This window comes from Python bivittatus, unplaced genomic scaffold, assembly GCF_059951505.1.
Source record: "Python bivittatus isolate LINGU-HERP-01145 unplaced genomic scaffold, Pbiv_v1 ctg000530_np1212, whole genome shotgun sequence".
Lineage (NCBI taxonomy): Eukaryota > Metazoa > Chordata > Lepidosauria > Squamata > Pythonidae > Python > Python bivittatus.
The window spans coordinates 3998006-4020449 of NW_028277085.1; the positions used below are offsets into that span (position 1 = coordinate 3998006).

At 42.5% G+C, this 22444-nt stretch overlaps 1 protein-coding gene across 3 annotated transcripts; it reads left to right on the top strand.

Annotated features, from left to right (window-relative positions):
* The first annotated feature begins 592 nt into the window (after positions 1-592).
* On the top strand, positions 593-22329 carry ETFA (electron transfer flavoprotein subunit alpha). Of its 3 annotated transcripts, none has more exons than XM_088148398.1 (12): positions 593-748; positions 6834-6980; positions 7486-7567; positions 7678-7760; positions 8042-8141; positions 9173-9283; positions 10420-10521; positions 11441-11509; positions 11848-11930; positions 17358-17423; positions 20296-20376; positions 22076-22329. In XM_088148398.1, exons 1-12 carry the CDS (start codon positions 698-700, stop codon positions 22109-22111), a joined length of 1011 nt encoding a protein of 336 aa, XP_088004524.1. In that variant the 5' UTR covers positions 593-697; the 3' UTR covers positions 22112-22329. The 3 variants fall into 3 exon arrangements, with proteins under 3 accessions (XP_088004524.1, XP_088004525.1, XP_088004526.1); XM_088148399.1 differs by having other exon boundaries at positions 9230-9283; XM_088148400.1 differs by lacking the exon at positions 9173-9283.
* Positions 22330-22444: the final 115 nt, after the last annotated feature.

Consider the following 22444-nt stretch of genomic DNA (forward strand, 5'->3'; position numbering starts at 1 on the left):
CTCTGCTAGGCTTCCACAACAACCTTGTAAGGTAGGTCGTGTTATTTGCCTATATAATTTGGGATCATAGATATGGAATGACAACTCCCAGAAGCCCCCAGAGAAAGAGCTTATGGGAGATGAAGTCCAAGCCACGGCATCCTTCAAGGCCGTGTTCCTCAACCTTGGCAACTTTAAGATGGGTGGACTTCAATTCCCAGAATTCCCCAGCCAGCATGGGGAACTTTAAGCACCCAACTTTAAGATGGGTGGACTTCAATTCCCAGAATTCCCCAGCCAGCATGGCTGGCTGGGGAATTCTGGGAATTGAAGTCCACCCATCTTAAAGTTGCCAAGGTTGAGGAACACCGCTTTAAGGCGGCGGTACGAAACAGATAGATGAAGAAAATCCCGCCCCCCTTTCCCTGATTGGCCATCCAGTCAAAGGCGCCACGCCTCTTTCTAGCTCACTTCGACGGCGGACCCTTTCCGACTTGGCTGAAAGTTGGCATTCCCGCCTCTTTCTCTGATTGGCTCCTGACCGCCAATGAGCGGCGACGCCGCTGCCCCCGGCCTGCCGCCCCTCAACCTTAATGGCGGACGCGGCACCGCCTCCCGTTCCTCAGAACTCTCGCGAGATGGGCGAGGGGGGGCGAGGGCGGCGCTTGAGACGGAGACCGAGGAAGAGGAGGAAGAAGGCTCGGCGTAGGTGCCCGCCATGACCGCGCTCCGGGGCTTCCTCAGGGCGCAGCGCCTGGGGCGGAGAGCGGTGAGTGCCGGCGGCAGCCAGGGCGCTTGAGCGGCCCCAGCCTCCCTGCCGGCCCGCCCGCCCGCCCTGCAGGGTAGGCCGGCCGCCCTCCCTCCCTCCCTCCCAAGGGCAAAGGTCACGTGAGGGAGGCCAGGCCTAGCTTAGGATTCTTCCCTGGGTGGGAAGGGGCTCCTGGGGGGGCGTCGACCTTAACGCCACTCCCTCTCCTCCTCTGCCGGCACTGCAGGGTAGGACGCGGAGGGCAAAGTGCCCTGGCTGGGGCTGGCAGTGCCAGTTCTGATGATCCAGGTTTTTCCCACTTAAAGACAACCTCGCGTGGGAGGAGGGGGGTTGGGGGGTTGAATAAACAGAAACACGCCTCTCTTACCTCGACCCCCCCAAATCTTCTGACAGTCTCAAAGTAAAATGTGGGGCGGCCTCTGTGCCCTGGGCCTGGCAGTGGCCCATTTCGCCTTGGCCGCCTACAGTGGGGTGCCGGGGGGTCAGGAAAGGGGCCCTCTCCGTGCCTGAGTCAGGGTCTTGGGGGCACCCAAGGGGCGGGGATGCCGTGGGTCTCCTTCACATGCCCCCCCCCCGGTTCTGGGCATGTGCCCGGGTGGCTCCATCAGGGCACCTGCTGCTTTGGCGGCCCTGACAGTTGGACGTGGACGCCCCCCCGCCGTCCTCACTGAAGAAATGCAGCCCTTTGGAGGATCCGGCTTTGGGATTTAGTGGCGTGATGGATTTATTTATATTTTGATGGATGGGTTATGCTCCATCAAGTCACTTTCGACTCTTGGCGAGCATGAAGATGGATTTTCTCCATGTTATTTACATTTATGCATTTTTATTCATTTGGTAAATTTATATAGTCGCTCATCTCACCTATGCAGTTCTGAGCAGTGTACAGATTTAAGCGCCTTAGTGCATGTGATGCTTCTCCAGAGCCTGTTCTGATCATGGAAGGCTTTGCCCTCCATTGTGGAATGTTCCTGGCTCATCTCTGACATGTCAGCCTTCCTGCTGGTATACCGGGCAGGCTTTCACGCGTGGGGTCAATCGAGCAGGGATGAGCTTTGGGGCTGAAGGGCCGTGATCTCGTTTTCTGGTGTCTCGGCAGCTCAGAGATATGCAACGAAGCAGCTCGCTCTGCCTCTGAAGATGCCAGCCGCAGGGCATTAGAAAACTAGATCACGGCCCTTCAGCCCCACAGCTCATCGCTGTTTCATCCTAGTGCCACTGTCAGCGACATCACATATGTCGTGATGTCATCATGCAAAGGACAGAAATTAGATTAAATTAAATTCAGTGTGGTATTGTAGCTTTTCTGCAGGTTGCCAATTTGTGTAAATTGGCCCTGCACCTCCTGGACGGTGTTCCTAGAAGTGGGGGAAACCAGCTTATGCTTTGATACTGAGTTAGAGGCCCCTCCTGAAACTGAGTCTTTTGTGGATGTCGACGCGTGAAATTTACAAAGCTAGAGAGCACCCTCTGGTATGTTAAGAGCTATGACAACAGTAGTGGTGCTCTAGGATCAGGTTGGTCTTCAAGGACAGCTCCTGCTCAGTGTAGGAATTCAGATTAAAGCATCCCCCCCCCCCAAATGCTTATCCTCTACTTGAACACACCTACCCGTAGGAAACCTGCCACTTCTGAGAGAGTGTTCGCTGGACTTTTAAGCCAAGATGTTTCAAACTCGGCTCTGTAGAACCCTAGGGGGTTGTATGAGAACTTAGCAGGGTTGCATGACAGGCAAAGGGCAGGAAAAAATAAGGTTCCCTCAAATGCAGTCAATTTTCTATCGCTGGATCAGGAGTTTGGGAAACTTCTGTTTTTGTTTTTTTTTTAAACAGGTTCCACAGCTTGAAAAGGTGTGAAAACCCCAGCTTTAAGCCACCACACACACACACACACACACACTGCAAATTAGCTCCATAAATGTGAATAGAGCAATCTTGCTTCCACTGTGTGTTTATACATTCCTAGCACAGTAGCTATCAACATGTCACTGGTGAATTATACGACACTCAAGCCTTCATTAAAAGCACTGCCCGTGGATGGTACCTCTTGCAGTTTGCATTGGTGCCCCAGTGTAAGCGCCTACAGTGTAGTACACTCGGAACATCAAAGGTATTTGTGGGCTGACACAGCGAAAGAGGCAGCAGAGCCTGTTGGCGCAGGTTGCTTGACTACTCCATACTGGGTGGGGAAGCCGTACATTTGCACAAGTAGGCCAGCAAGAAAATTTCGCTTTCTGGAGCGCTCCCAAGTTCACGGTGAATTGGAATCCTGCCACTTCCCAGGACACGGGATTCTATTCCTCCCTCCCTCCCTCCTGGCTGGGTGCCTAATGGGCCAAAAGTGGACTGACTTCCAAAGAAAGCAAGGTTGGAAAAGGGAAGAGAAGAAGTAACCCCTTTTAAGAAGACATGGATAGTATTTATATCCTACACTTTTTGGGGAATGACTTGGAAAGGCAAAAAGCATGCTTTCAAAAATCTTAAAAACAGGTGAAGGCAGTACTGCTAACAGACTATTCATAGTAACAGGAATGGTCCTACATGCACGTGGCACAGATAGATAACCCGACACAAATAATACAAAAGGTATTCAGGAGAAAGGGTGATGAGAAGCAGCAGCTGATCGGTGTGTACCATGTTGAAACTGCTGCATGGCCCAGATCCTGGGTAAGCTCTGCCTCTTTACAGGGAGGTCGAGAAATTGAGCTGAGCAGAAGGTGCTGCTTAAAGAGGAAATGTGGATTCCCTTGGGCGTTTTTATTTGGGTGAAAAATAGTTAAGTGAAATATTTTAAAGTATATGTCTTTCAGGTTGAAATTGGATATTTATATATTTGTGTTTATTACATGTAAAGGAGAGCCAGTTTGGTGTCATGGTTAAGGTGCTGGCCTAGAAACTAGGAAACTGAGTTCTAGGCCCCCCTTAGGCATGAAAACCAGCTGGGGGACTTTGGGCTAGTCATTCTCTCTCTCTCTCTCAGCCCAACCCACCTCACAGGGTTGTTGTGGGGAAAATAGCAGGCAGGAGAATTAGGTATATTTGCCACTTTGAATTATTTATAAAAAAGATGGGATAAAAATCTAATAAAAATGATGATGAAAATAATGTATATCCTGTCTAAAGAATTTCAGACAGTTTGTTTTCTGCCTTACCTGCCGTGTCCCATTCATACCTTAACAATACGAGATTACTGAAGCTAGGGAGAACATTTGCTCCAAGGTTACCTGGTGAGCCTTACAGATTTAAACCAGCTCATTCAGATCTATATTCTGAAAATCAGTAGTGTGGTTTTTTAAAAAAAATAAATAGTTTACCTATTCCAGTCTAAGAATTAAAATTATATTCTGGATTTTTCTTTTGATTTTATAATACAGTACTGTCCTAGGTTTGCTGATTAGTTACTCTGTTATGCTCAAAGACAGCATTTCCTGTATTCTATAATGCAGGAGTATGTAGGTTTATCTTACTATGCTCACTTCAGAAAAGGAATGTCTTAGTTATGGCATTTGATTCAGATATTGTTCAAAACATACACGGGCTAAGCAGAGTGCTTTCTGAAAGTTGCTCTATTGAAAGTCTCTTCTATAAGTAGCTGCACAACTTTTGATTTCAGACAAATAAGTTATTCAGACTCGGTAGTTATTTGATCTCCATAAAAAAATAGGAAATATTTTGAACTATTTTGATGGAATGATGGAATGTCCAGGAAGCAGTGGTTAATACAGAATATGGAGCGACTAATTGGACCGAGGAGAATAAAACATTTGGTATCCTATGAAGTAAAACCAAACTGCTCACTGGAAGCACAAAGTGAAAGCTTAGATATTTTGGATACTAAACACAAAAGCAGGGGTTTATGGGAAGATCCTGATGCTGGGAATAATTGAGGGCAATAGAAAAAGAGGCCGAAACTAGGCAGGATGCCGAGATGCTACCTCTGATGACACAACCGTGAGCTTACAAGAACTCAAGCTGTTACTGACAGATGATCTCTGTGAGCTACTGTCCATCAGCTTGCAAAGAGTCAGTAGTGACCGAATGACTCAACAACTGTCTCAAAGAAACAACAAATAAATGAATTCCCCCATTGCCATTTTGAAGTGTAGCACAATAAGCACATATTTCTGATTCCTGTTGGCTATTTCTACAAAATTCCCTTCCTGCTCTCCAGGTGACATATAGACCTGCTAGAGAGCGGGGTTTTGTCAGCCCCCGTGTTTATTTGTCATTGGAACAAACACTGCTGAAAGATTGTCTTTCCCCTCCGTTCATCATCATCATCATCATCATCATAGATTAAACTTGTATTCTGCCCGACTCTCAATGACTGGGTGGCTTACAGCAGTCAAAGAAATTACAATCAAATCAAGAAAACATAAAAAATAAAGACTTGGGCAAGCGTGATGAAGTGGGGGGTCTCCCTTCCCCTCGCCAAAGGCCTGTGAAGAGCCAGGTCACCTGCAGAGTGGGGGCCACCCAGATCTCAGGGGGAACTTTGTTCCATAGGGCAGGCACTGCTACAGAGAATGCGTGTTTTCGGGGTCCTGAGAGATGACATTGTTTAATCCAGTGTTGTCCAAACTTAGCCACTTTAAGATGAGTGGACTTCAACTCCCAGAATTCCCCAGCCAGCATGAAGTCCACTCATCTTAAAGTGGCCAAGTTTGGACAACACTGGTTTAATTGAAGGAACCCGGCACGCAGGGCCTTATAGCTAACAACCAGCACCAATAAGTGTTTGTGGATGTGTGTGTATGTTGCAACAGAGAGAGGCGCAAAGGAAATGTCTGTGATGTGAGCAGAACTGCTGGCACTGATAAGGAGGCTACAAGATGTGGCTCCAGAAAAGTTGATTTTATCCCCTCATCATGAATTCTACCTTGAATATTTATTCATAAATAAAAGCACATCCTCTCCAACAAATGCTGGATTGACTTTTCAAATACATTTTAATCCCGCTGGAAACTTAAGCACCCAACTTTCAGCAGTACAGCATATTTTTCTTTGTGACAGGACCATAAATTTGAGCAAATGTGGGCATTTTGCCATGGAGGCATAGATTTATTCTTCAGGCCGTGCCTACGGCCTTGTAACTTTTTATGGAAAATGATGTATGGAGCGTAATCAAAAATATGTTCTTTTGATGTATATTGGCAATAAGTAATTTCTTACTGGTAATTCACCTCAAACGATTTAAAAATCTTTTACACCTTTTGATGATTTAATACACTTAAGTTGGAACATGAAGTATCTTACAGAAACCTGCATTATTCTGCCTATGGTGTTTTAAATCATGGTTCACTGAATGTATCATCCAGAGCACCTACATTACGTGGAGGTCTGAATGCAGTCCCTCTTAGGTTAAGCATGCAATGAAGCATTGAAAAAAGTACTTACGACTCTGTAGTGAACTATAAGGGGAAAACCCAGCGATCTGGGAGTAAGTTGTTCCACCTGGGGAAATTAATAGCAAGGAATGTTTTCTGGCGCTGCTAATTTTGGGAAGGCTGAAGATTGAAACTAAGATGTGTAATAATACAATGTCCTTGCTTCCATTTTTAAGTACATGTATCCTCCAGTTATTTTTGGCACGGTATTTCATAGGCAGTGTGGTGTAGTGGCTAAGGTGCTAGACTAGGGCTGAGGAGATCCAGATTCTAGTTGTCCCTTAGGTATGGAAGCTGCCTGTGTGACTTTTGGCCGGTCGCCTTCTTTCAGCCCTGGACTGGGAAGTTGCAAACATCTGTCTACCAGCCCACACTGGACCAGCGTGATAGATTATGGTTTGTAACCGTAATCATCCTGCAGTGGATTGATTTGGAATGATGAAAATTATACAAAAGATACAAGGGATACCGAGGTATGGGGAATCCTTCATAAATAGACCTTGATAGAAGCATCAGATCTTGTTTTATGCTTGCAAATGCTGTGCATACAAGCATCTATCCACTAAATAATTGCTACCGTTTATGAGGCAGAACAGTCAGTAAATACCAAAATCTTTAGCATATATTGTCCATGCAGAATTTCAGGTATTTTTGTGTTAACCAAACTTCTTTTTCTCCCTTCTTTATTTTGTTTTCCAGGTTTTACTTCATCGGTTTCAGAGTACGCTGGTAATAGCTGAACATGCCAACGAGGCCCTTACACCAATTACTTTGAACACCATTACTGCAGCAAAACGGCTCGGAGGTGAAGTGTCCTGTTTGGTAGCTGGGACCAACTGTGAAAAGGTAAAAAAAAAGAAGAAGAAGAAGAAAGTGTGCTTACACAGGCGGTGGTTCTTGTCTACTAATTGGCTGGTTAGAAACATTCATTAGCTTTGGTGTGAGAGTTTTTCAAACTTGAGTACAGAAATAAAAAAATCCATCTAATGTTGGAGCTGCTGAAAGGAAAGGAATGTCAAGGTATCTCAGAGTAGGACTGAAAGAATTGAGAATGTCATAACTCTAAATTGGTGTTTTTCAACCTTGGCAACTTCAACTCCCAGAATTCCCCAGCCAACATGGAATTCTGGGAGTTGAAGTCCACCTGTTTTAGAATTGCTATGGTTGAGAAACTGCTGTAAATTACAGTTCTTTATCCACCCCCCCCCCATGGAATTATCTTCTCACCAACATCTAGGCAGGATAGCAATGCGTCCCCTATACAAATAATAATCTAACATTCCAGATGTGTGGAGATGGCTAGGAATTTTGGGAATTGGGGAACACTGAAGTCAGGATCTCCTTCTCATAGGTGGCACAAGAGCTGAGCAAAGTGCAGGGAGTTTCCAAGGTTCTTTTTGCCCAACACGATGCATTTAAAGGACTTCTGGCTGGTGAGTCTCTTTTCCAAACTGTTTTCACATTAAGATTATTTGCAGTCTGCCTTTTGCCAGACCAAAAAAAAAAAAAAAAATTGCTCCAACCATTATATTTTTCTCTCCAGAGGAGCTGACTCCGCTGATTTTGGAAACTCAGAAACAGTTCAGTTACACACACATCTGTGCTGGAGCATCTGCCTTTGGGAAGGTGAGCATATTTTAAACTGCCCAGAATCTGCTGCTCCAGAGAGATTGAACCACTATATAAATAGGATTCTGAACCTCTGTGATACTCCTAAAATGTTGCATATGCTGTTCAGTCTATTAATCTTTCATTGTTTTAATGGAGGTGGTGTCACAGAGGAGCACTAAGTGTATTGCTTAAACGTATCTGTAATTTTCAGGGTAGAATTAGAACAGCTGCTTAGTTTTGTCTTGGTGTTGCTGAGTTGTTCTTGTTGCTACTGTCCACGTATTTTTAATGTTTAGAATCTCCTTCCCAGAGTGGCAGCTAAGTTGGATGTTGCTCCTATCTCAGACATAACTGAAATCAAGTCACCTGATACTTTTGTGAGGACTATTTATGCAGGTGAGTTTTGGGGGTCTGTTCTGGTGTACTTGTGACCCACAGGAGTACAGAGGAGGAAGCTCTAGGAGCTGGGGAAGTGGAAATAGTTTCCCTGACATGGCTCACAGGATCCTTCCAAGTACTATAGGATTGTAGCGCAGTATTCAGAGAAACCAGATACAGCTTCTTAATTAACCAAATCTGCTGACATTCTTCATAAGTATTGTATTGTTAATGCACTCCTGATAAGATTTTGCAAACCGTAAGCCATTCAGCTAATCCCCTTTATTTCAGGCGGGTAACATTAGTTCTGATTTCAGCAATCCGTAGGGTTATTTTTCTTAGTTAGGAGGACATTGATACAATTATTTGTAATATTTAATTGACTTTCCCTAATTATTTTGCAGCCCAAATACTTGTCTAGCCGCATTATGTTTATCTGATCCCCTAATGTAATTTGGACATGAAAGCATGAGCTTTTATGTCTTTTTAAATTTGTTATGGCAGGGATCTTTTTCCTTTTCCCAATGCTATCCTGCCTTCAGAGATTGATGGATTGCATATAGAGGCTTGAATCACCATCTAATAATTTCCTCTTTAAAAATCATTATGCTAGGCTAGTAACAGTGGGTAATTTTTCTCCTCCTCCTCCTCCTCCTCCTCCTCCTCTTCTCCTCCTCCTCCTCCTCCTCCATCTCTTTCTTTCATGTCTTCTAAACTCCCCACCCTCACAAAGCATTCTTCTTTGTGATTGGGGGTTGCAGGCCCTGTGTTCAGACAGTGGGTGCTTTTTTATACAAAGCCACAACTGCAGACTTCTGTGAAAATTGCACAAATTCATTATCCCAAATAGGTCAAGCCGTTCAGCTTCATGAAAGAAAAGAATTCTTCAGCTAGAGGTGGCTAATGGAAAAGTGGAAACGTGTAACACTTGAGTCTGCTTTTTGAGCCTTTTAAGTTTCACTGTCTAAAATAGTTTCATCTGAACAAAAGTCAAACCATTGTCTGGGTGCAGCTGTATTTGACCATGATTTTTTTGGGGGGGGGGTCAGGCAATGCTCTGTGCACTGTGAAATGTGACGAGAAAATAAAGGTGTTCTCTGTCCGAGGTACTTCCTTTGAGGCTGCCCCAGTGAGTGGGGGCAGTGCAACCGTGGAAAAAAGTGAGTGTTCCGTTACATTTTGGCCTTCTTTTGCTTCAGTTGTAATTGGATTAAAACATTTATTAAAATAAATACAGAGACATCTGCTCGTGCTGTAATATAGTTACATGTGTGTCTTGCATTCCCCTCTCCTCTTCTTACATTTTCCGATTCTCAAAGTTCTCTGGAACATCTTGCTTGTTTGTGCTCTTTTTCTGTGGGTACCTTGTGAAAATGCAAGGTTTGTAGAATTCTTGGATACTGCATCGTGCAACATCTAACCTGTTTTGGATAGCTGCTAAGATTCAGACTCAAATCTTCACCCCGCCAAGATGCAATCCTAGATGTCATGACTGGAAACAATAGAAAGCAGTTGGAGTAAATGTCTTTCTGTTTTGGCTGTTAACTTAGTTCAGTATCATAAAGTTAGCGGTTAAGGTGTTGGACTAGGAGTGGGACAACCTAGTTCTAGTCCTGTCTTAGGCACAGAAGCCAGCAGGGTGACCTTGGGCCAGTCATTCCCTCTCAGCCCTAGGAAGAAGAAAGCAAGGACAACCCATATCTGAAAATGCTGCATTGTCTGCATAAGACTGACCTCGAAGGCAGAAAAAGGAAAAAAAAAACCCATTAACTTCAACAATATAGAATGAGATTGCTTGGTAGAAACTGAAACAGAATGATTACATGCCCCTAAAATATGTGAGTATGTAATGGCCTGATTTTAGTATCTGCAAGTGGATTACAGTTGTCTGTACACTGTAAAGTAAGGAGGAGAGAGGGGGTTTCATTCTCACCACGCAGAGTTCTTGCCACTTCTGTTCTTCCACCCTTTAACTTGTGTGACCTCTTCTAGAATTTGGTTTTAGCCTCTTTTACTCTTTGTAGGTGGTGAATGAGTAGCCTGGCACCTAAAGGTAGCCATGTTAGTGTTTTGCACAAGACTTAGATTTGTGATGGAATAAGTTTTTGTGGACTGAAGTCCAACACCATATGGAGTGAATGCTAGTCTAATTCTAGCTCTTTTCTCTAATGCTGTTTAAAATGTGGTTGAGAGTAAAACATTTGGGCTTAGAAGCAATAACTGGGGACTGCTTTGGACTTTGCAGAAATATTCAGCTTCTTGTTTAGGTGTTGACATGTATTGTTAATACCAACAGTATCAGCTCCTGCGCCAGTTGGCCAGTCTGAATGGATTGAGCAGAAGTTAACCAAAAGTGATCGGCCAGAACTTACTAGTGCAAAAGTTGTTGTATCAGGTGGTAAGTAGTGATTAATCAGTTTATTCATGAGCTACATTTCAAATAAGGGAGTATGTATATTTTAAAAATTGTTCATCCTACAAAATTCTGGCTTAGGAGTTTTCAGCCAGAGCAGTGTTTCTCAGCCTTGGCAGCTTGAAGATCTGTGGACTTCAACTCCCAGGATTCCCCAACCAGCATGAATTCTGGGAGTTGAAGTCCACACATCTTCAAGTTGCCAAGGTTGAGAAACACTGAACTAGAGAGACAGAATAACGGGGGAACTTGTACTTTACCAAGTTGTATGTGACATTAATAACCATAAATACCCACCTTTGACTTAACAATTGGTTAAGAACTTTAATAAAAGTCTGCTTTTCATTGGTCACAGTTGGTAGATAATACTGTAATACTATATCTCACTTCATATTTCTAAGTTAAATACTAAATTAAAAGAAAGCAATAGAAAGAATGTTCCCCGCTTTCCTACTTGAAAATTGTAGCAAACGCACAGAGGGAGAAGAGTTTGGCAAGATTTAAGTCCTGTTTCTACCCTGATGATATTGTTGATGAAATGAGCATCAATAGGGGAGTAATCTGTTAATCCAGAAGCAACAGTTACTTATGAAAATAGCTACAGCAAATGCCATTTAAATTCATAGTGTTCCTTTGCCGGAGTGCATGGAGAAATTAATTGGGCAGAAGCAGTAGGAATATAGAACGCAAGGGTTGAAAGGGACTTAGAGATCAACTCGTCCTACCCCCAGTCCAGTGCAAAAATCCACTACTGCCGCATCTCTGAGAGAGAGCCATTCCTCCTTTTTTGAAAATCTCCAATGAGAGAGAGAGATTCGCCACCTGCTAAGGGCATCTGTTTGACCTTAATGCTGGACCTCGTGACTTTAAACCATTTGAAGAGATTTAATTTCTTATTTTTAAGGACGAGGCTTGAAGAGTGGTGAAAACTTTAAATTGTTGTATGAACTGGCTGATCAGTTGCACGCCGCAGGTAAAAAAATGCCTTACTCTTGATTCTTGAAACCATCATGGAACCCCTGTTCCCATTATATTATTGGTGGTTGCCAAGCGATGGGGCTGGTTCAGTGTTTGCTGTTGATAACTGAGGAATCCAAGAAATTGGCTTGGATGCTAATTTCTGTGAATGGAGGCCTCTCACCTGCGACTTGTCCTGGCAATCTTTTCCTGGTCTTTTAGAATATTACCAGTCTTGCCAGGGCGGGGAGGGGGGCACCTAGAAGTGGGAATTGGCAAAATTAAGGAATCTTCATCTCAGGACCAAGCCCTGAATATTTTGTCTTATATTGTACGATCTTTCCTTGCTTGTAGTTGGTGCTTCTCGGGCAGCTGTTGATGCAGGCTTTGTCCCCAACGACATGCAAGTGGGACAGACTGGCAAAATTGTAGCACCGGTAAGTTTTGAAGTGACTTTTGGAAAACAGACCGGTTGAAATGTCTGTAAGATGAAAGAAGCGTCTTTGCGTTTCCCTCGCCCGGCTATTTGTGATCGACGGCCTGCAGCTCCAACTCCTCTCCTGCCCTCCCCCCTTTGCAGATGTTTTCTTTCTGCTGCCTGGTGTCCTTGTACTGTGTTAAGCAGAGCTTGTCTGAATGGAGCGCCGTCGCGGCAGAGTGTCACGTGAAAGGGAAGTGGCTTCCCGAAGTGGAGTGGACCTTGATTTGAATATTGTTGGAGAGTTGCCGCGATGGTGGATCTGCTTGGAATGAATCAAGGGACTTGGTGTCACTTTTCCCAGTGTTCTGGGCTCAATTTCTGCCGGCCTAGCAGGGGGTCTCTGCTTTTATGATTATTTATAGGATCTTTGAATTGGCTCAGGAGGGAATTGGGCCATGCAAGGAGGGCTTTGGGTGGGTGATACTGATTTTTTTCTAATAGCTGGGAAGTGGTGGAGGTAGTAGCTTACGACATCCATCCCTAACTTGCGTCTCCCAGATGTGCTACAGCTGCAACTCCTGGAATTCCTAGCTGTCAAGACCACAGCCTGGAATTATGGGAGCTGTGGTTCCACCACACTGGGAAACTGCTTTAATGACATCTTGTTGTCTTTTTTGGGGTACGTTTTGGCAACTCTTCCATCAGCTGTAGGCTATTATGGCATAATAGTCAGCTATTATGCTGTTTCACCTTGGGGTACTGAGGAGAATTCTGCAACCTGCTTAGGTCTACCAAGACTAATAGAAGGTTTTTCCTGAAGTAATCCTTTTACCTGATGCTCAAGTGGCCAGTTGGTTCAGATATGTTAAAAGTGCTCAACCTTATGTCAAGTCCTTAGGGCAGTGTTTCTCGGCCTTGGCGACATTAAGATATATGGACTTCTGCTCCCAGAATTCCCCAGCCAGCATGCATGAATTCTGGGAGTTGAAGTCCACACATGCTGGGTGGAGAATTCTGGTCGCTGAAGTCCACATATATTAAAGTTGCCAAGGTTGAGAAATGCTGCTTTAGGGGAACATTCTTAGGAACAGCACATTCAGACCTCAACAACACAGGTTTGTTTGTTGACTTGAGAGTTGTGAAAAAATCCCCAATTCAACAGGGACGCTGTTTGAAAAGCTTTTATTATAGATGTAAGGCTTAAAGCTTGATTCAGTGCCAGGAAAATAAGTGATCCTCAGTTTACAACTTTGTGCTGGCATTATGATAATCAGCCAAAAGAGAACTGGGACTGCACTGCTTCACGGGTTGGGGTTTTGTTCTGGAACGGCCATCCCTGGATCAGCTCTTGTTGCAGGCTGTTAGCTGGCAGAGAGATTGGTGGAGACCGAATGCGAATGGCCTTACTCGTGGGCACATCATCCTGAAGGGTGATTTTTTTTTTATTTTTTGCTGTCATAGAGCTGGTTATGTCAGTGCATCAGTCCTTCTAATAGTGAGTTGAAGTGGTGAGTGCTGAGAGTAGCCAGATGGGGCCACTGAGAAACAATAGAAATATCAGTGCGCTTGCAAGCAACTCAGTTTTTTTGTTTTTTGTTTTACAAAAAACAAGATGCATACAAATGCCACATCAGGGACTAGAAATGGAGCCCTGTGAAGTGAGATTGACAGAACAGGACATATTTACCCTTGAGAAGAGGATCCTGTGAGGGATATGATAGCTTCAAGTACCTGTAAGGCGGTCACAGAGAAGAAGGCCAAGACCGGGTCTCTGCTGTTCCTGGAATGCAGGGTGGATAGTTACCGTCTTATCTGAGAGGCAGGCATCTTCCAGCTGAATGTTAGGGGAAAAAATCCTAACTGTAAGAGCAGAAACACCAGGAGAACCAATTCCGAAGGGAGGTGTGGTCTCTCTTTCACCGAATGTGTTCAAGCAGAAGCTTGAGAGTCATCATCTGTCATGGATGCTTTACTTTAAATTCCTACGCAGAGTTAGATTCAGAAGACTCTGTGGGTCCTTCCAACTCTGTGATTCCTATGAAGTACAAATAGTAATAATTTGGGGTTTATGGGTGTCATGTTCAGATTTCTTTGCCCCAATTCGTTTGCCCCCAGCTCAGTGAAGCTGAGTACATAAAGTACTACATACTTTATAGAAGCAGAACAAGGAGGGTCATTTGGGGGTGAGAATTGCACAGCTGGCTGGAACGTTGAACCAACTTGAGTCAAGAGTTGAGTTGCAAAACCCATTTGTTAGATTGGTTGTTAGCAATGAGGCAGTGGCTGTAGCTGGATGTTTCTGCTCTACTTGTGTTGGACAGAGTGCCAAGTAGTTTTGCTAAGAGACATCTTTTCTCATACTGGTTTGAACTGCATTGGAAGTTGGTTTGCTCTCTTGGTGCCCCCCGAATGCTCTCCAGAGATATATGTGTATCATCAAGGTAATCTGGATATTCAGTGGCTACACCTAAATGCTTTTCAGTTCAGTGTAGTGAAGAAAGGATATGCATTCTCTCTTCTTTCCATCTGGATCTTCCTGCCAGACATCTTTAAATTAGAATTTAGGTAAAACGAATTTTTGTTTTAAAAATTAGTACCATTGTTAAAAGGATTTTTTCTAATGTAAAGTTTTTTTCATGTTTTGTTACTGCACCCACATTTTTGTACCCATACTTAAGAAATTCAGAATTATTTAAATCATTGTTTTGAGTTGTGCATCAGTAACTGATACTGTGGAGAGCAACTTCACGCTTTTAATAACTTTAATAATTTTTTAATAACTTGCAGTTCCTTTGTCTGTTCTGCTTAATCATTGGTGCCTTCAGAGTATGCATTCCTGAACACTTTGCACTAAAACTTCTGCAAAGATGTGGATCGCTTCAAACTTCTTATATTTCACAGATGCCTAACCTTTGAAGAAGTCCAGTGCATCTCACTGTATCAGATTATTTTATTACCAGACTACTATTGTTCAACCAGTGCTATTGGTTGATTAAAAACTGGGGAAACTTTGGTTTGGATTAAGAAATTGTTTATGCCTTTTGAAGGCTTTCAAGGTGCAACTTCAAAGAATTGTTTGCCTGTACCCAGGGCAGAATTTTTAGACTCTTTCTCTGTCTTGTGCCTAAGGTTTAAGACTGACAGCCCTGTTCGGACTGCATTATCCGACACGGCTTTTAAGTCCAGGAGAACAGTGTTCTCAAATTGATGCTGCGCTCCTCAGGGATTGGTGCAGAAACATTAAATTGTACTAAAATATTCATATGAGAGTGCATTTAGCTGAACGCAATTGATGTGCTTCTCCCAGGAGAACAAAGCAAAAAAAAAAAAAAAAATGCACGGCCCCGCACTCAAGCGGACACCCTAAGCAGGCTTCTTAAGAGTAATCACGTGTACCAGCTGATCAAAGCTCCCTGTAAGTTCTTAAAGTGAAAAGCATTAGAAAGGGATGAAAATGTTCGACCTAGTGGACTCTTTAGTAACTGGAATTATTCCGTGGTTGGGATTGGAATGGTGTCTTCTCCCAGCACGACAAGATCATATGAAATAGTACAATATTGAAAAAGAAAAAAGGATGAGTTAATTGTTTTTAATCAAGGCGTTTCTGTATGGTGACCTGAGTGTTATTGTGCAGAAGTGACAGAGCCATGTCAGATGTCAAATACTGGACAATCCTGGACAGACGGCACACTTCCATTGGCAAACGCACGCAAGTTGCCTTGATTTATCGGGAAGTCATTATTTGTGGTCTAATCATGGCCAGAGAAGGCAAAAAGAGTTTCTTCCAACCTGTATGATGGGTTGGGGGAAAATACATAGGAACCTGCCTCGCACCAGTTAGACAATTTGTCCATCTAGAGCCCAAGATGGACTGCTTCAGAATCTGGCACCCTGGCATCCTTCACAAAATTTGGATTATGATCTCCATAAACTTAATTCGTCAAAATGTGGGCTTGGTAATGGGAAAATACAGGCCCAATCGAAGAATAGGTGGGTAGCTTTTGTGTGAATTGAATCCAAAAATCAGTGGATGATTACAAGTAATGAGAAACTGTATTTCCTTAAACAGGAATTGGGGTAAAATGTTTGCTCTTTATATTGGATTCTTGAAAATGAATTAGATTTCAACAGCGCAGAAACTGTGGAACGGGTTCTAGGTGCCTTGTTCAACCTGGGTAGTGTGGTAAATTTCAGCTTTGCCTAGACTAGCTAGAAACTATAAGAACTGAGACCCAGCATATGTGCACCCTCCAGATCAGTGTTTCTCAACCTTGGCAAGGCTGGCTGGGGAATTCTGGAAGTTGGAGTCCACCCACCCGAAAGCTGCCAAGGTTGAGAAACACTGCTCCAGATGGAAGCCTTGAGTTGGATCACACCATCCTAGCTCTTGGTGATACCAGCAAAATATGGAAGTTGTAGTCTGGATCTCTGTTTACCAGAGGTTGAAAACAGGCAGTGTCAGTTACTAGTTGAACAGTGCCTTGTTCCTTCGCTTTCCAAGAGTGTCTGGCTGTTCCCTCTTAAGTGCTTGATGAAATAGTTAGCAAGAGAGCTCTCTGTCAAAAGCCATCTGTTGCGTGGGGCAGTGAGAAATTCTGCTGTTCCTGAAATTCTGCTGAGCCATTCTAGATCAGCCATGGTTTGACAGAAATGACCATTAGGGATCCTGGAGGAGTTTTACGGGGTGAGTAGGGCAAGACTGGTGTATCGCCTGCTTCACTCTTCCTGTCCTAAGCAGTTCCCCAGCCAGGCATATCTCCCTGGCTTCCCAGCTCCCAGTCTTCCCCCCTTTGCCTCCCCACAGCCGCCTCTGGCAACCTTAGTTTTTTTCATCTCTTACTCCCCACCTCTCTTACATCTGCCTGGAAGAACTCTTCTTCTGCCTGGAAGAACTCTCCTGATTTGGTCTGTATCCAGATCAGACACACATTCTGATTTGGGAACAAATCACCCCAAACCAGCTGTTCCCTGCACAGAACAGCTGGTGCTCAGGCCATTTTGCATGTTCCTATTTGGAAGCAATCCTGCGCATGAGGGAATAAGCCCCGTTGAAGTCAGTAGGACAGCTTCTTAGCATGTATAGGATTGGACTGAATGCTTCCAGCAGAGAAATTTGCTGAGTTATGTTGTTTCATGACTTGTACTCTGCTAAATCTGGACGTGAACGATGCCAGTTTTGGTGTGACTAGCTTCTAGCAGCTACACTAATATGACATTGATGTACATTTTAATGACGTTCACTTTTGTTCAGAAAACCGACCCTGAAACGTTTTTACGGATCACGCGTGTGCATAGGCAACACAGCTTCTTCCCAGTGCTGTCCATGAAATCGGAGATAGCTAATGTATTTGTGACCCAACACAATACCTCTGCAGTATTTTGCAGGATGTTTTTTTCGCCAGATTGGATGTTTTTAAAATATTGTGGTTTTTTTTTCATACAGGAACTATATATTGCTGTAGGAATATCTGGAGCAATTCAGCATCTAGCTGGAATGAAAGATAGCAAGGTACAGTACAGTACTTTTGTGTGTTGCTCAGAGAAGTGGATTGTTTCTGCTTTCAAAGTTCTTTTTGTTACTGATGATGCAAAATCTAAAGGCCCACAGGTGAATTCCATTCTGAAAATAAATCAGTTATTGGTCACTCACATAATGTTCAGGAGTTCACAGGAGAATGCATCAATAGGGCATATATATCCTGATCTGGAACCTTTAGTGAGAAACAAATTGAATTTTTATGTTAAAATAAAATAATCTGGGTTAGAATCTATATACTTGATTCATTTTCATATATTTCAGACTCCAAGGCATGAATTCATGCATGACAATGTGCAGTCTGAATTATGGATTTACTATTCCACAAAGTAAAAGGCATCTTTGAATATTCCACGATTTATCCATTCAGATGGAAACCTATTATAAAATGATAACAGCTTTAAAAACTTAACTCATTAGTACCCATGTGCTGTTTACACTTGTTTGATCCTTGTCCAAGCTTATCTGAAAGACTGCATTTTGTTTTTAAAATAAGGTGTTTCTTGCCTTTTTAGGAGGCAATTTCAAAATGTGATTCTCTCTCCTCCCCCCCATTCTCTTTGAAGCTTTATAAAGGTATATAAAACTGTAAAGGAGTTGTGTGTTTATCTGAGATACTCTTTTTTTCTACTGTTTGCAACACATTCCCTTTTCTCTTTGAAATAATAAAGAATCCGATTCTCTCCCCCCCCTTTCTTACTGAGAAATACTCCTAAGGATTTCTGAGTTACTTAATCAGTGCAACAGAATGCTATCATTCCGTTTAGTTTAAACAACAATATTTAAGCAGCAAAACAGTGCAAATTCAGGGCACATTTTAATATAACAACCCTTGATGGAGATTGTTTAGTAACATTCAAATGCATTTTAATTGTGTATTACTCCCAATGCAAGATCTGTTCCAGGGAATCTGAATGTGGAAGAATTTTAAGGATTAGGTCCTACATTTACCTGAAATTAAACATCACTGATCGTAGTAAAATCTGCTTCTGAGATAACAGAGTTGCATTGAAAACTGACCCTGCCCTAAAATTGAAGAATAAAAAGATCTGAAATTCATACCCGCCCTCTCCCCTAAGCAATACTAGCTAAAAGCTTCAATCTACTTTATTAAATTGTAAAAATGGAATGAACATTTTAAGGTATTGGCTCTGCAGGATAGCAGATATTTCAGTTTGCCTGAGATGTGTGATTTAGATTAAGCAGCATGTAGTAAACGTGATAACTGGTCCAGAATTGGTGATATGGTAGTAAAGGAACAACATGTGGTACTGTAAAATCCATTCTGAAATTGTGGCACTTGTGTCAGTAATGATAAATCGATGGGTGTCAAAAAGTTGAGTAATTTCAAGGTGCATAAAGCAATTCTATCAATTTCCTGCTATTTTAGATTTTGCAAAAGAGTTCTGGTCATAGGAGAATACTTTGGTTTTTACTAAACTTTCATATCTTCAGAAGTCCTCACAGTTAGAATCAATAAATTAGATTTTTCTTATAGAAAATAGAAAACAATGAATATAAATCCAGGAAACTATTTAGCATTAACATGCCCTCTCTGATAGGAATTATGCATTATACTGTAAGTCAGTAAAGAACAGAAAAATCAGTTTGGCTTGAACTGATCTGGACTCAGAAATTGAGTTCAACTTTTTATTGACTGGACTGGATCAAATTATTCTCTCTCCTTATGCTGTCAACAAAACCTAATCTGATCTGCATTTAGATGGTTAGCTGGGCGTTTCCGTCCCTCATTGTTGCTATTTATTTAAACTCATAATATGGATTTTCAAGAGCCAAAACTTTTATTTTACTTCAATTTGACCCGTGTCCTACTTCTGCGCTTAGAAGCTTTAGAAGATACGGTATTTACTCAAATCACATTTATTTAAAAGGGTTTTAAAAGAACTCTCTGTAATCACACTAACAGTCTCTTGAATGGTTTTCCCCCCATGCTATGAAATATCTGCCATTACGTATGAGGAAATTTTTTTAGGGAATCCCCAAGAGCGTTCTGGAAGTAAAATGTATTATTTACTTCACTTACAACAGTAGAAAATGGGTTTTGTAGAGGGTGGGACACCCTGCTGTCCCTCCCTTCCTTGTCTTATGGATGCGAGGCTTAAATGGACCATGATTGCATCTAGCAGAATGAGTGCGCAGCTTAGGTTGGCCTGAAGGAGTCTAACCAGTAAGCCAAGGGCTGGGTGGCTTTTGGGGATGGGTCAGGGTGAAATGAAGGCCGACGACTTTTCTATATTGATTTTTAGATTCCCCTCCTTCCCAGATCCAAAAATTGTACAAAAAAGTTGTCTACTTGGAGACCCCAAAAGGCTTAGGGTGGCAATTTTTGCAGCCCTGAGGTAGAGTTATTCATTGCAACCAATTTCTAAGCTTTAGTTACTTAGACTATAAATTGGGATTTGAATATAATCATGTACTAGGAATACCCCAGTAAAATCTGTCCATTACTATTATTAGACTGAGGAAGTTGGGGTTTTTTTTAGATGTGTTGCTTGCAACATATCCCATTAGGCGAGAAATGAAGTCAAGACAATTCTACTACACAAAAGATTCTTGCCTAGAATGTCCTTGTGATAATAGGTATCAATCTAGGTTTCAGATGGCACACAAGCCAGAACTCTTGACATTCACATATGTAGGAATTCATGAGAAAAAGTTTTCAGTTCAGCTCTTAATTTTTGAATTTCTTTATGAACGTTAGAACTCTTTTTGGATCAGCCATTGTATTCATGCCAATAGCAAACCTGTGCATAATACTGTAGAGTCTATAGACTGTACTATGAATAACATTTTCTCTGATTAGCCACATTTCATTCTCTTACAGACCATAGTTGCTATCAACAAAGACCCTGAAGCTCCCATATTCCAAGTTGCAGATTATGGTTTAGTAGCTGACCTGTTTAAGGTGAGTCTTGCTCCAAGAGGAATCGGCCCGATCACATTCCTGTTCTTGGTGGTGGTGGTGGGAGTTGAGTTAGACTTTGAACATGACTTGATGCATGGAAGTAATCATTTTTAAGGTTGCAACACTTGATTTCTTCACCTGACCCCTAAAACTGAAAGCCATAGAAACCTTGCCTTCATCCAGCAAACATATCAACTTGTGACCTGCAATTTTGATAGCAGGTATACATGTAAATACAACATTTGACTTCTGATGAATCACAATAATCCGTTACACCATAGACTACATTCTTTTTCAAGGATATGAAGATGTAGTCTCAGTACAACTGCAAAAGACGAGGTTGCTATAGAACTTGATTGTGAGGGCTTGGAAAAGGTTTTGTGCAGAATATCTGCCAACATTTAGGGAATCCATTGGGATTTTGCTGCTTAAAGTCATGTATTGATAAATATTATCAGGAGGTAAAGCATGAAACTACTTCTTATAGCAAGTTTGTTATTCAAGGATAGGAATCTCTTTCAGGACAATCCAGGCTAGAACATTGTGCTGTAAACCTCATTTAAGATAATAGTATAGTTGAAGCTCCAGTGTTGAACACGTTCACTAAGGCTGCCGCAGGACTTCATCTCTCACGGTCATTGCCTTGTCTGTTGCCTTCACCTTTCGGGTATCTATTGTCATGTGATGGGTGTGACCGTATGGGTGCCTTTTATATCCATGGAGGCAGGTGTCCACAGGGTATTGTGAAAAAGTCAAGATGGCAGCCATGATGGTGCGATGGGCAACTCCGCCTGTTTGGGCGCGACACACGTAAAAAGTCACAAGAGTTTCAGTTGTGCCGTTGCAGCCGCCATCTTGACTTTTTTCGTTATACCCCGCAGGACCTCCTGCATGGAGGAAGACAGTCAGAACTCTGCCAGCAGTTAATGCTGTTCCTAAACGATCGTCTGCCAGCTTGGCAGTAAACACAGGCCCTTTTAATAAGCTGGAGACAAAGTGACATTCGGAAGAAACAACATGTAGACAATTTCCTTAATAAATTTTGTACGACCACATTATTTCCACTTAATGGAAATGTAGCTCTCTTAAATAATTGAGAGGCTATATTCATCAGACATTGAGTTCAGCTGGGATCTCTCCAAGCGAGGACATGCTTACAGTGTCTGGAAAGACAAGGTAATGGATATTTTACACAAACAGTTTGCGCGAGGGTTCAGGTGTAACTAGTAAGCAAATATGCCACCTGTTCTCATCCTCTGACACTCTGGATGACTGCAAGGAATCACCTTGCTGCGCGGGTGGTGTTTAGCTACGGCAGTTCCGCCACCGGGCTCCACTCCTTGGCATCCATTCCTTGAAAATGGTGGTTTGACTGAAAGTTTTTTTCAGTTGTCTGCTTTTAAGAAACTGAGTAGACTGTCATTACATCTTTGTTTAAAGTAACTTCTCGCGGTCAAAAAAATGGACCCAGAAACAGAAATGTATCAATACGTTAGTTGATTGGCAGGCCAGGCGTACACATTTGGCATGGATATTTGCCAGTCTGACTTTTTAAAGTGAAGTCAATTCAAATGTTCAGTCGCCTCAAGGGTTCATAATTAAGCACCTCTTTTATGTTACTTATTAGGCTTGGATAAACATCTCAGTTCCATAGTGTTATTTTGCTGACAGTAAGTATGTTGTTTTGTGTGGCTTACAGGTTGTTCCTGAGTTGACAGCAGCATTAAAAAAGTGAACGCTACCCCATCTTTGGGAAGGAATGAGAATGACTTCAGCAGAGAGAAATTATTTTTAAGCAGTATAAATTATGTTTTATCAAAGTAGAAATGTAACAATTGCCAAAAATGCCAATGACTACCTTGTAATACACCAACTTTTGCCCTTTTCATTTCCATTTGGCTTTGTTATTTCCTGAAATTTTTCTAATTCTTTAATAAACATACATCTGCCGTATTTTGTATTATGTCAGGCTGTGGGAATTCCTTATATTTATCTACGCTACATGGCTGTTAAGAGTTGACATTGACTTGATGGCGTGTAATCAGTCCGTGCCCAACCTGACATCCTC